This window comes from Hibiscus syriacus, unplaced genomic scaffold, assembly GCF_006381635.1.
Source record: "Hibiscus syriacus cultivar Baekdansim isolate YM2019G1 unplaced genomic scaffold, ASM638163v2 tig00111841_pilon, whole genome shotgun sequence".
NCBI classification, from domain to species: Eukaryota; Viridiplantae; Streptophyta; class Magnoliopsida; order Malvales; family Malvaceae; genus Hibiscus; species Hibiscus syriacus.
The window spans coordinates 719398-734212 of NW_024063196.1; the positions used below are offsets into that span (position 1 = coordinate 719398).

At 34.0% G+C, this 14815-nt stretch overlaps 1 protein-coding gene across 5 annotated transcripts; it reads left to right on the top strand.

Annotated features, from left to right (window-relative positions):
• The first annotated feature begins 1783 nt into the window (after nt 1-1783).
• On the top strand, nt 1784-4374 carry LOC120171968 (type IV inositol polyphosphate 5-phosphatase 7-like). 5 transcript variants are annotated; one of them, XM_039179556.1, is made up of 8 exons: nt 1784-1912; nt 2019-2135; nt 2214-2292; nt 2366-2482; nt 2579-3199; nt 3515-3778; nt 3903-4092; nt 4217-4374. In XM_039179556.1, exons 2-8 carry the CDS (start codon nt 2027-2029, stop codon nt 4307-4309), a joined length of 1473 nt encoding a protein of 490 aa, XP_039035487.1. In that variant the 5' UTR covers nt 1784-1912; nt 2019-2026; the 3' UTR covers nt 4310-4374. The 5 variants fall into 5 exon arrangements, with proteins under 5 accessions (XP_039035487.1, XP_039035486.1, XP_039035489.1 ...); XM_039179555.1 differs by lacking the exon at nt 1784-1912 and having other exon boundaries at nt 1960-2135; XM_039179558.1 differs by lacking the exon at nt 1784-1912 and having other exon boundaries at nt 1960-2135; nt 2372-2482.
• The last annotated feature ends 10441 nt before the right edge of the window (nt 4375-14815 follow it).

Below are 14815 nucleotides of genomic sequence, written 5' to 3' on the forward strand. Positions count from 1 at the left end.
TTTAATCAAGATTATATTATTTAATTTTTATTATTAATAAATTGTCACTTATGCTAACAATATTCTATAAATCTAACAGAAAAGTGAACTGACACTTTTACTTAACGTACATTTTAGATATCATGATCAAATAATGTTTAATTGACAATTTAAATAATTTTATGTTAGAATTTATATAAAATTTAGTTTTTTGACCCTTGAATTTACCTAAAGGATATGTTTGAGAAGATAATAAAAACAATTATTTAAATTATTAACTAAATATTATTTGATGATAATATTTGAAAAGTATATTATGCTAAAGTGTCAATTTTAATTTTTTTTGTTAGAAATATTTGACAATGTTAGTATATATATATGTTTATAAGCTGACCCTATTCCCATATGTAATGGAGTAAGGGAGAGGTAGGGTAGTAGGCTACCCCCAACGCCATGTTGAGAGCAGCTTCCGTAGAAGACCTCCGTTATGAATTTAATAATTCAGAATGTTAATATGATTAACTTAATTTATTAATAATAAAAATTAAATGGTTTAATTTGACTAAATCAAAGGTGTATGATTTAAATGAACGTTAAAAGTTAAATTTAATAATTCAGAATGTGAATTAACCGCCAAAAAAGATGGAAAAGTTGAAAGATTAAAATATTTTCTGAAAAGTTTTAAGGGCCGAAAAGTAAATTAGGGTATGAAAAGGATGACAAAGCATACATCAAACGAAACCATGATTTTTGTTGACAAGATGATATGATATCCAAAACAAACCACACAAGTGGGCGTTATAGTCATAACTGATATGGGCCAGTGATGCCCATTTGGACTGATTGTGATTGACTCAAATATTTGGTAGATTCAACAATATATGCATTTTATTTAAAATAAATCAATGTCTAATATTTATTGTATTTTTTTCATGCTAATTTTATAAACGCAAATACGAATCAAACTGTTATATACATAATAAAATCCTAAACTGAAAAACAATATAGAATCAATTAAAATTTTGAACTCCACAAAATTTGAAATTCGGCACCTATCCTTATATTGTATTTAAAAAAAAGTTAATTAAATAAAAAACGCAAACATCAGTTTCCTAATCCTACTCATAGAATAAAATAATCACTTCTAAAGTACTAGGGAATAAGACTTATCCCTATAACATATGAATTGAACATGTTATATTACTGTATTTATTTTCATAGGTACAATTATGAGGGTTGGGAGCTGCTAAGCTTAAGCTAAAGCAAATTAAAAGAAGCTAGCTTGGAAATTGGAGACCTTCAAGATTACATTGCTTATTTCAATCATTTTAGAGGGCAATTGTTCATAAGAACTTTATATTGGTTCATTAGTTTTTTTATATAAAATAATTCTTATTGATGTTAATACTAGTTGCATGATTTAATATGATATGATACTTTGTTTTAATATATGAAAACTAAACGAATTGGTAATCACTATATGGGCTGGACATGAAATAAAATTTTCACGTAACAAATACACAAGACATACGTGATAAGCACCACCACCTTACAGCTAATAATCAAACAAAAAATGTTTTCTTGATAGAACATTGTGAGGTCCATTCTTTTTCATTTTATTTTATTTTTTTGGTTTCTTGAGATTTAGGAAATTCACTTGTACACCCAAAGATATAAGGTGAAGGAAGGTTCTCATCATCCTTCAAAGTCTTGACTTTTCATTTGTACCTTTTGTTCCTCCTTTGTTCCTTTCTAATATGCTTCAATATCTTGAGATTATCACATAAAATTATGTCTAAATTTCGGGGGGGGGGGGGGTTGTCTCATTGATTTAAACTGCTCCTCTATTTACTTACTAGGCGATAAACACTAAGACATTCAGCCGGGAAAACCAGATTTCTTTAATTCTATCATATAGACAGAGATCGATGAAGTCGGGAAGAAACCATCTGGAGAAGATGGGCTAAATTTGTACCATTTTAATCACTATCATCCCTATTTTATGGTAAATATTCAGGTATGAACTTGATTTTCTTTAGGAGTTACAATGGATGACAAGAATCCAAAGTCAAGCTCTGGGAGATTTAGGAAATGGTTCAAAAGGAAGCACAAAAAGAAACGACCTGATCCTTGTTACAACCAGGATGAACTTTCAGGTTTTAATTTTGTATTAGTTCTTTTCTGAGTTTTTTTTTATCCATTGGTCTTTTGAGTGATGGATATATTTCTTGCGGATGGAGGTGATGATTTCATGGAAGATGTTCATGTCAGTTCGTTTGAGATGGATCCATGCACTTCAACCAATGAGTTAAGGTGAGTTTTAAAGGCATAAACAATCAATTAAAAGAAGGGTTAAAAGTATGAATTAGCTAACCTTTCCTCCAAGTTTCAGGATTTTCGTGGGAACTTGGAATGTTGCTGGAAGATCTCCTGTTGGAAGTTTGGCAGTTGATTTAGAAGAGTGGCTGAAACCCCAAGATGCTGTTGATATCTATGTTTTCGGGTATGAAATAATTCCGAAAATCATGTAATGTTGTAGACTGTAACCATCCAAAAAATAGTAAATCATCAAACTGACAACAGAGTTTTCAACTTGTAGATTTCAAGAGATTGTACCGCTGAAAACTCGAACAGTGATCGGAGCAGAAGATCCGAAAAAGGCAAAAAATTGGAACCTGCTAATAGGAAAAGCACTAAACGAATGCTTCGGTCGCCCTTGGTTGACTCCCATGGTGAATCCAATCTCAAGTGACAGTTACCATTATGCAGCAGTTCCTGTTTCAGAAAAAAGAGCAAGTTTTAGTGCAATAAGTGACAATACCCCAATGTGGAGGCCAATAACTCAACAGCGACATCATCGGCAACCAGTCATTGGTGGCAGCAAGTACAAGCTAATGGCAAGCAAGAAGATGGTTGGAGTTTTCATAAGTGTATGGATGAAGAAGGAATTGTTGAAGAAATACTGTGTTTCAAATGTGAAAGTTAGTTCAGTGGCTTGTGGGATCATGGGGTATTTGGGAAACAAAGGTTCAGTTTCAGTTAGCATGCTAATTGAAGGGACCAGCTTCTGTTTTATTGCTGCTCATTTGGCTTCTGGTGAAAAGAAAGGCGATGAAGGTCGAAGGAATCATCAAGTTACAGAGATTTTTAAGCGAACGAGCTTTCCTCGATCAGCCAAAGGTGATGATAGTCTTCATCCGCTCACCATCTTAGGACATGAGTAAGTAATTCTTATTCAATGAACATAAATTAACCAAAATAAAGGATGAATGAGATTGGTCCCAAAAACAAACAAACAAACTAGAGATAGTGACCTATTTGTAGGCAGGATATGATTATAGCAATGACCAATTAGTAGTTTAAATCTTCTAGCACTTGCAACTATTCTAGATTCCAAACAAAGTGGTATGATTTTCAGTAACAATTAACATCAATGTTTGAAATATCTTTAGGGATAGCAATCATCCAAATTCATGCATAGACGGATTAAGAATCAAAATTCATGAAATAAAACCTTATCATATTTGTGGAGCAGTCGGATATTCTGGTTCGGAGATCTCAACTATAGGTTATACAACTTGGAAGACAATTTAGCTAGGCATCTGATAAAGAAGCAAGACTGGAAAGCACTTCAAGAGTTTGATGAGCTTCGAAGGGAGCAAGAAGATGGAGTGTTCCAAAGTTGGAGAGAGGGAAACATCGAATTTGCACCAACTTATAAATACTCTTCATTGAATTGCAATCGCTACTCCGGTGGCCTTCCCAACAGATCAGGAGAGAAACAAAGGACTCCAGCATGGTATATTTTCTAATCGATTAACTTTTACAGAATTAAATTCTTATAGCAGCAATAGGAAAATTAGATGCACAGCCACTGAACACAGATCTGATTATATGAGAATGATGCATGTGTATGTCCACAGGTGTGATAGAATTCTGTGGTACGGGAAAGGAGTGAAAATCCTATCCTACTTAAGAAGTGAAATTAAGTTTTCCGACCATCGGCCAGTCTCTGCCCTGTTCTCAACACAGATAGAAGTTACGAAGTCTACAAATCCAAGATTTTCTGCCAAGGATACAAGTGTTCCTAACATTATGCCTCCAGAACTGATTGTAAGTTCTTTCATTATAATTACTATACCCTATTTTTGGCATGTCTATCCTACAAATTAATACCGGTAAGTTTTGTGAAGTCTGTAGTATATAACCATGGCATGATATATCTTTTCCATTACAGGGGACGAGCAGAAACAATGAAGAGGGTCAAGCCTACGTTGCTGTCTTTAAAAAGGCTACAGAAGCATCATCAATACACAAACAAAAAGTGTAGATAAACTTAATGAGAGCGGATTCAGCTAATTTATTTGGCTTTAAAAAAGCACTGTTATTTCACAATCTTCTTTCTTCTCTTCTTCCTCTTCCTTTTCTTGGACAGGATTCTATGAATGGTTATGAGTTAGATTCACATATGAAAACTAGTTTCTATATTTCAGTAAGTGTAACATTTATCAAGAATATAACAGCGAGCAAGAACTCAGATGCATAAAACCTCTTATACTGCATGGCAAGAGTTTTGAAAGAGAGAGCATTAAAGGTATGAGCATTAGAATTTTTTTCAAATTTTGTTACTTCTTTTTACATATATTTTTAATTAAAAACCAAAAATAATTCATATCAGCAAATCATATAAACAAGGCGGTTTTAGTTCCTTAAGCTCCTTTATTTCAGATCTAACTGAAGATATTTCATATTGAATCAGAGCAACTCTCTCCTGCAAACAACAATAAAATTATTAAAAAACAAATTATCGAAAAAAAATTAAATAAATCGAAAAAAAGGACCTATATCGCTTGAATTGAAGGTCCTTTCAAAGGTAATCCAATTTCGAAGCCTTTAAGCTCTGATTGAAGCCCTTCGATTTGCTTCTTCGTGCCAACGACTCTTCTATCAAAACTCATCGACTCCAACCATATCAAATAATAATCTCACTTCATTTTTCAGAGAAAATTTAGGGAAACAAAAAAGAGGAAAATAATTGATTCGCGGAAACTTCAATCCTGTTCTCTTTGATGCTTTGCATTTTCTCAGGAAATAAACAGAAACATATGATACATGCAACTGTAAAGAAACGATCACCTTCTCTAGTCTAACACTCTCATTTAATTCTAAAGGTAAAGACATATTATATATTTATAGGTAAAAATTTGGTCACCAAGAATTCATATAGAATATGAATTTTTGCCTGAAATAAATAATTTCTTATTAAATAAGCTCTATCAAGTAATCTCCAACCACTAAAATTATAATAAAATCTAATTTAATTATCAATTATAATTTGAGTTATAATATAATAAATCTAATTTAATTAAAATTTAATAAACTTAGGATCAAATAAAAATATTTATAATATTTAATTAAGATATATTAATAATAATTTATATTTTTAGTTATTAAATTTAGGACTACATACAAATTATTTTTAATGTTTAATTAAAAATAATTGAAATCACCCGTATAGTACTTCTTAAATGATACATATCAATAAAATTTTATTAAATCAATTGCTAACGATCAAATAGAATAATTTTTCCCGGATTAGACAAAATATATATGTAACATTTTAATCCAGTCTGACCCGAAGATCGAATGATTAAAGTGTCATACAGGATCACCGAAGTGTCCAACTGTAACACCCCCAACCCGTATCCGACCCGGATACGAATCCGAAGTGTTACATTGACTTTTCAAAGTACATATATTTATAAAAACCATAGTAAATTTAAAACTTTTATTAACACAAAACTATATTTACATTACTAAGTTCAAAACATTACACTTCGATCAAAGCGTATATACTATATGACTCTATTTACATGTCAACACATATATTACATAAACGGACATACTGTGTAAGGTTCTTCTGATCTGATTTTCAAATGATGATATGCTGCTTTGCTGTTCCTAAGATCGGTCTTCTTGCTTTTCTGTACTTACGTGTAAATCACTTACACGCTAAGTCATAGACTTAGTGAGTCATAAACTTATAATGATAATGCATTTCTTATGAGTATGAACATGTAACATACTATTCATATAAAATCATTACTATCATTTATGATTCTATTTCATTCATATGATTCATTATTACCAATACTAATATGATAACCTATAATGCAATACACACATTTTTCATATTATTTGTAGGCCCATGTATATACTGAGAACTTAAGGTATTCGAGTGCATAGAGGTTGTGCACATTTGATGTCACCACAGCTCGTATAAATTCCACTGAGTGGCATATGACATTTATCCATAAGGACATATGAATATGTCCCGAATGACCTATGAGTCGTCCTGAAGGACCTATGAAACCCTCGACTCTTGGCATGCCAACTATACCTAAAGCTCTCATATCACACCACATGGGCATTATTATTATTATTCGTATGTCCATGTATTCATATCCTTTCCCCTGTATTCACATATGTCTTTTCTTTTATCACATAGCACATGTACATATAATTATCTATCTTGTATCATATAACAAGTGTACTTTCATCTATTCATATGAATCATATAACATTTAACAATTTTTATGAACATATATATATAACATATATAACTTATGCATATACTAATAATAACCATCATGTATCCATGTTCATAATGACTATGCTATAACTATTAATCATAGGAATAGACTTATCACAAGTCATAATTCCTTTGAATTACATTTATAATAGGCACTCACCTTGGCCTTGTTTCCTTTGAATCAATCCTAGTCCTTCGATTGTTCCGGAACGGGATTACGTTTAGTATCTACATAAACATACATGGATCCATATCAGTATTCTAATTGATACACTATAATTGTTCACTCCTTAGACTAAAAGAAAGGTTGATTTTATCTTTTATTTAAGGTAGGCATTGGTACACCCTGTAGTGTATCGATACATTCCTTAACATGTGTATCGATACATTAACTATGCATCGATGCACAAATTACATTCGATGTTTTCATTTTAAGGGGTGTACCGATACACTTCCTGTACATCGATACACACTGAATAATTTCTGGAAATTTACCCTTGATGCATCAGTACATGTTGAATGTGTATCGATGCACACTAGCCCAGAATTCCAATTTATGCATGAAAATTACTTCATTCTAACTTAATTGTGTCATATTTCAACCCCTTTCATATCCTTAACTTACATACACCTACTTAAACCACTTCATACTCATTCAACACCTCTTTAACTTCCAACTCTCATCCTCTATATGAAATTCAAGAATTATACCACATTTTCTACTGGTTCTTAATTCGATTCTAACACTTCTTATCTTTTAATTCCACTTATGAAAAGTTAAATTTAGGCTTCAAATCTATTTAGTACTTTCCTATCAAGATTTCACTTTTCTACTTTCTTTCTTTAATCCTTCCTATACCCCTCATCTTGTTGTTTTAAAACAAATTAAGCTTTTCTTAAGCTTAATTATCATCTAATGGTCATAAAGAAACCTTAAATTCATCAAGAAATTAACTAACAAGAGATCTCACCTTTAGCTTGGTCTTCAAGTATTAAGAAAGATGAAGAACATGAGAACTCTAGAAACTTATTTTTGGTTTCCTTCACTTCTACGTGGGTTAATTTAATACCCTAACTCAAAAATTATCTTACCATCAAATGACCTTTGTGGCCTTCTATTCTTCCTTCTTTACAATTTAATCCTACACAACATTTTCCCATATAAGTCTTTGAACTACTCAATTATTCTACTTTAGTCACTAAATTCTGAAATTTAACAATTTGGTCACTAACCCGGTATTAAGGATATTACAAATCTCCCCCTTTAAGAAAATTCATCCTCGAATTTTCAATGAGCAAAGAGATGGGGGTACTGGTTCCTAATTTCATCTTCACGCTCTCATGTTGCTTCCTCCACCTTGTGGTTCCTCCATAAAACTTTAACCAATGGAATATTATTGTTTCTCAATTGTTTAATCTCATGCGCTAAGACTTGAACCGGTTCTTCCTCATACGTCAAATCCGGTTGAACCTCGATCTCTTCTGGTGACACAATATGGGAGGGATCAAATCGATACTTTCGAAGCATCGAAACATGGAATACATTGTGAATGTTTTCCATTTTCGGTGGCAAAGCCAATTGGTATGCCACTGGTCCTACTCTTTTTACAATCTCATATGATCCAATAAACCGAGGACTCAACTTTCCTTTCCAACCAAACCTCAGCGCCTTCTTCCATGGAGACACTTTTAAAAACACTTTATCAGCAACCTGAAATTCAATTTTTTTTCTTTTTCAGATCTACATATGATATTTGTCTATCTGCGACAGCTTTGAGATTATTCTGGATTACATGAACTTTTTCTTCCACCTCCTGAATCAATTCAGGACCAAGAACTTCTCGATTCTTAAGCTCATACCAGTTCAAAGGCGTAAGACACTTTCTCCCGTATAGAGCTTCATAGGGAGTCATTTTAATACTCGATTGATAGCTATTTTTGTAGGCAAATTCGACAAGTGGCAAAAAAAAATCCCAAGATCATTTAAATTCAATCACACAAGCTCTCAACATGTTCTCTAGGACTTGGATAGTTCGTCCGGATTGTCCATCGGCCTGAGGATGAAATGTTGTACTGAAATTCAATCGAGTTCCTAATGCTCCATGTAATGACTTCCAAAATCTCGAAGTAAATCGAGGATCTCAATAAAAAACTATGGAAACAGGTACACCATGCAACCGTATAATCTTCCTAATATACAACTCGACATACTTGTCCATGGAGAAATCAACTCGCACCGAAATAAAATGGGCTGACTTAGTCAATATATCTATGATTACCCATATTGAATCTCTTTTATTCGGAGTTAAAGGAAACCCTGTCACAAAGTCCATCGTTACATTATCCCATTTCCACTAAGAAATAGACATTGGTTGCAACAATCCAGACGGAACTTGATGTTCAACTTTGACTCGCTGACAAGTCAAACACTTGGATACGAATTCCGTAATGTTTATTTTCATTCCCAGCCACCAATATCGGCTCTTAAGATCCATATACATTTTGTTTCCTCCAGGGTGCATCATCAATGGACTACAATGGGCTTATGTTAACAATTCATTTTTCAGCCCCTCATCATCTGGAATTACTAGCCTCCCTCGATAATACAAATTCCCATCAGCTTTGATCTCATAATCTGTAAGCTCTCCATTCTTTACCTGCTGCAACCTCTTTGAACACTTTTCATCTTTATCTTGTAATTCTTTGACTCTATCTATCCATGATGACTGAAGGGTTAATTCCGCATATAAAGCACCATCATTGTTCAAGGACAACTTAGCATCCAGGGCTCGTAAAGCTGCAAAAGTCTTTTGGCTTAGAGCATCCACTACTATATTTGTTTTTCCCAGGATGGAAATCTATTACAACATCATAGTCTTTCAAAAATTCTATCCACCTCCTTTGCCTTAAATTCAACTCCTTCTGAGTCATCAGGTACTTCAAACTCTTATGATCTGTATATAAGTAACATCGTTCACCATACAAGTAGTGACGGCAGATCTTCACAGTGAATACTATTGCAGCCATTTACAGATCATGTGTTGGATAATTCTTCTCGTACTATTTTAATTGCCTCGATGCATACGCTACTACTTTTACCTCTTGCATTAATACACATCTCAATCTGTTATGAGACGCGTCGCTATAGATCACATAGTTCTTACTAGACTCCGGTTGAACTAATACTGGAGTTTCTGTCATAATCTTTTTCAACCTGTCAAAACTTTCTTAACATTTAGGAGTCCACGCAAACATCACACCTTTTCTCATCAACTTGGTCAAAGGTAAAACAATCATCGAAAAGTTCTTAACGAACCTTCGATAATAACCCGCAAGTCCCAGAAAACTTCTAACGTCAGATACATTCTTGGGAACCTCCCATTCAAGAATAGTTTTTACTTTCTGATGATCTACTCGAATTCTTTCTGCAGAAATCACATGTCCAAGAAATATAACTTCATTCAACCAGAACTCACATTTGGATAGCTTAGCATATAGCTTCTTGTCTTGGAGAGTTTGCAAGACTATTTTCAAATGTGCACTATGCTCTTCATTTGTCTTTGAATACACCAATATGTCATCGATAAACAACACTACAAATTGGTCCAAATAAGGTTGAAATATTCGGTTCATCAGGTCTATAAAACCAGCTGGTGCATTTGTAACTCCAAAAGGCATCACAATGAACTCATAGTGACCATACCACGTTCTAAGTGTGATTTTTGGAATATCTTTCTCCTGAACTTTCAATCGATGATATCCCGATCACAAGTCAATCTTAGATAAGACCGAATATCCCTTCAACTGATCAAATAAATCATCGATCCTAGGGAGAGGATACTTATTCTTAATGGTTACTTTATTGAGTTGTCTATAGTCGATGTAGAGACGCATTGACCCATCCTTCTTTTTGACGAACAATACTGGAGCTCCCCATGGCGAAACACTCAATCTTATAAATCCCTTATCTAATAACTCCTGTAACTGAATCTTTAATTTTTGCAACTCTTTTAGAGCCATTCTATATGGTGCCATAGCAATAGGCGCAGTTCCCGGTATTATCTCGATCTGGAATTCTACATCTCTATCCGGAGGTAAACTCGATAACTCTGCAAGAAATACATCAGGAAATTCTCTAACTATGGGAATTTCCTCAATCCTTTTCTCTTTAACTCTAACATCCAGTACATTCACAATAAACCCTTGACATCCCTGTAGTAATAACTTCTTCACTGACATCACAGAGATCACATTTGCCAATGGATTTCATCCTTCACTGAACACTACCACTTCCAATCCATCTGAGTTGACTAGCGTTACTCTTTTTAATCTACAATCAACATTCGCATGATAATGGTATAACCAGCCCATTCCCAATATCACTTCAATTTCATCAAAAGGTAATTCCATCAGATTAGTAGGGAATTCAATTCCTTGAATCCGTATGGGACACCATCGACACCTTTTATTAACCCGAGCACTGTGCCCTAACAGATTTGTAGCTATAAGCTCATTACTGGTGTCTTCTAATGGAATGTTCAATTCTTTCACCAACTTACTATTAATATATAAATATGTAGACCCCGGATCAATCAATACCATAACACATTTATCTAACAATAAAAAGGTACATGTTATTATTTATGGATCATCCCGATCTTCATTGGTTTTGAGGTTATACACTCGAGCAGTAGAGCATATCTCCTTATGAGGAGAAGATTCTGTCTGATCTCTTCCTCTACCTCCTCCTCTTTGAGATATTGAAGCAGATCTCTCTGGCAGAGTAGGCTCTCCAGCCCTCAAAGGACAGTCTCTCATGAAATGCCATGTTTCCCCACATCAGAAACAAGCTCCCGTTTTAACTCTGTATATGCCACTATGATTTCTTCCACAGATCTGGCACTGTCTAACTTGACTATGATGTACTCGCCCTTCACCAGACCCTACAGATTGAGTCTGTCTAACTCTCATCTGATTTGATCCTCTAACAGAGGATGCCACAGATTCTGACCTTGCTTGATATCTAAGGCCATAATCTCTACCTCTCTTGGGTAGTGCAAAACTCGATGAAACTCCAGTTATTTTTTACGGCTGAGATCTTTACTCCACAAACCACTCATTCTGAGCTCTATCTAGAGCTTTGGCACAATTTACTACTTCTTGGAATGAAGACAAGTTCAACACAATAAATATATTCTTCAGACTCGGACGTAAGCCCTCCACTAACCATTCGCAAGCATCATTCTCTGTAGGCACCAATTATGCTGCAAAGCGACTTGGTTTTTTGAACTCACACTCATACTCATACACCGTACGGTTCATTTACTTTAGGTTTAGAAATTCTTTCTTCATTTGCTTGATGAACTGGTCTCTTATATACTTGTGCCGAAATTCTTCTAGAAATAGAGACCATGTCACCTGATCATTGGACATCCTCAAGATGACATTTGTCCACCAGATTCTCGCTTGCCCACGAAGCAAGGAGACTACTCCGTCAAGTTTCTCCGTATTAGAATACTAGAGTCCTTCTAACATAATCTTCACGTCATTAAGCTAAAAGTCCGCAGCAACGGGACCTTCTTCGACTTCACCTCGAAACTCTAGAGCTCCTAAACCCTTCAACTCATTTGCAAAATTCAATCTCAGAGTTGAAGTATTAGAAGGCGAGAAACACGCCAATATCGTATCCAACATCCTAAAGAACACATCTTGATTAGCTACAGGCACTCTAGAAGGTGCATGTTCTTCACCTTGCCTGGCCAGGGCAGGTGAATTACTGTTCTCAACTAATCTCTCATCTTCCGTTTCATATCGGGAGCTATCTTATCCAGACATCTAATAAAACATAACCAAATATCTCTATTAGCTAAACAATATACTCATTATTTTGATCAGATCAGAAGTTCTTACTACAATATTGACATGTACACTTTTTAAGACACTTTGGACTCTGGTTTATGTTGAGAATCGACGAAACCTGGCTCTGATACCATTAAATATAACACCTCCAACCCGTATCAGACCCGGATACGAATCTGAGGTGTCACATTGACTTTTCAAAGTACATATATTTATAAAAACCATAGTAAATTTAAAACTTTTATTAATACAAAACTATATTTACATTACTAAGTTCAAAACATTACACTTTGATCAGAGCGTATTTATTATATGACTCTATTTACATGCCAACACATATATTACATAAATGGACATACTGTGTAAGGTTCTTCTGATCTGATCTTCAAATGATGATATGCTACTTTGTTGCTCCTAAGACCAATCTTCTTGCTTTTTTGTACCTACGTGTAAATCACTTACACGTTAAGTCATAGACTTAGTTAGGCATAAACTTATAATGATAATGTATTTCTTATGATTATGAACATGTAACATACTATTCATATAAAATCATAACTATCATTTATAATTCCATTTCATTCATATGATTCATTATGACCAATACTAATATGATAACCTATAATGCAATACACACATTTTTCATATTATTTATAGGCCCATGTATATACTAAGAGCTTAAGGTATTCAAGTGCATAGAGGTTGTGAACATTTGTTGTCACCACAGCTCGTATAAATTCCACTGAGTGGCATATGAGATTTGTCCATAAGGATATATCCCGAAGGACCTATGAGTCATCCCGAATGACCTATGAAACCCTTGACTCTTGGCATGCCAACTATACCTAAAGCTCTCATATCACACCACATGGGCATTATTATTATTATTCATATGTCCATGTATTCATATCACTTCCCTTGTATTCACATATATCTTTTCTTTTATCACATAACACATATACATATAATTATTTATCTTGTATCATATAACATGTGTACTTCCATATATTCATATGAATCATAAAACATTTAACAATTTCTATGAACATATATATATAACATGCATATACTAATAATAACCATCATGTATGCATGTTCATAATGACTATGCTATAACTATTAATCATAGGAATAAACTTATCACACTACAAGAAAATATACCTTTAATGACACACGAACGATGACACACGCTAATTTATGACTTGCAAAAAATATGTGTCATAAAAAATGTCATGTTTTTTAAAATCTGAACGATTTATGACTTACAATAATGTGTGTCATATTTAATAGTCATAATCAAAAAAATTTGCAAAAACATGGAGTACACTTTTTAATTGTGTGTCATCTGTAAAAGTCATTTTTTAATTTCCCCCATTATTTTCATCCTTTCCCGCTTCTTTTTCCTCCACCAATTTCAATTTCTTCCATTACGCATCTGCTTTTTCAATTTTTACTCCAAACGTCGTTGTAGACCCAACACTTTCTCCTTCTCATCAATGTTTCTACTCCTAATCGGCGGCGCCCTCTCTTTCTCCTTCATCGGACTCCGTTTTAAAGCTAGGGTTTCTCGCTAACAAATCTGATGCCTTTCGGCCTTTAACTTTCAAAGCTAGTGATGTGATACAGCTAGCTCATCACTACGGTCGGTGTTACTGGAGCTCTCCAAGGCTCGTCTCAGGTCAAACCTCAATTAAGATTTTTAGGCAAATTTTAAAGGTTTGATTAAAAAAATTGGTTTTTTTTGGGTGGTTCGATTTACTAGTATGCTGGTGGTGGTGACTTTGGGGACTGGATATGTGCTAGGGAGTGGAGACGCCGTTGATTTGGCGGGTCTTTGTTGTACTTGTGTTGGAACCATGATTGTTGCTGCTTCGGCTAATTCGTTGAATCAGGTTGTCTTTTAAATATTTGATTGTTTTCATTGAATGCTTTGTCATGCACAATTTTAGAATGCTAACTAATAGGTTATTTGTCATGCACAATCTTTTAAATCTTTTCTTGAGGAGTTAAGGGTTCTTAGATATTTGATAAAATTATTCTTTCTTAGATATTCGAAAGTATGTTTTGTAAAGAAATGTGAAAAAATTGGAGAAAAACATTATTATTCTTGAGGTTTGCCTTTCATGTAATTCTTTCATAACAAAATATGCACCTTTTAGGTGCAAAAGCTTGCACTTTTGTAAAGGCCCTTATGTTTTGACATTCTTTTTTCTTTCCTTTTTATTAACCTTGGTAGAAACTAGGACCGGGACGGATGTACAAACATAGTTTTTAGGTGCAAAAGCTCATTGGTTATGATTTAAATCCATCAACATATCTTTATTGATAGAAGTGATAGATAAGTACCCTGGCAAAAGGGGATAGGGAAAGAAACAATTATAAATT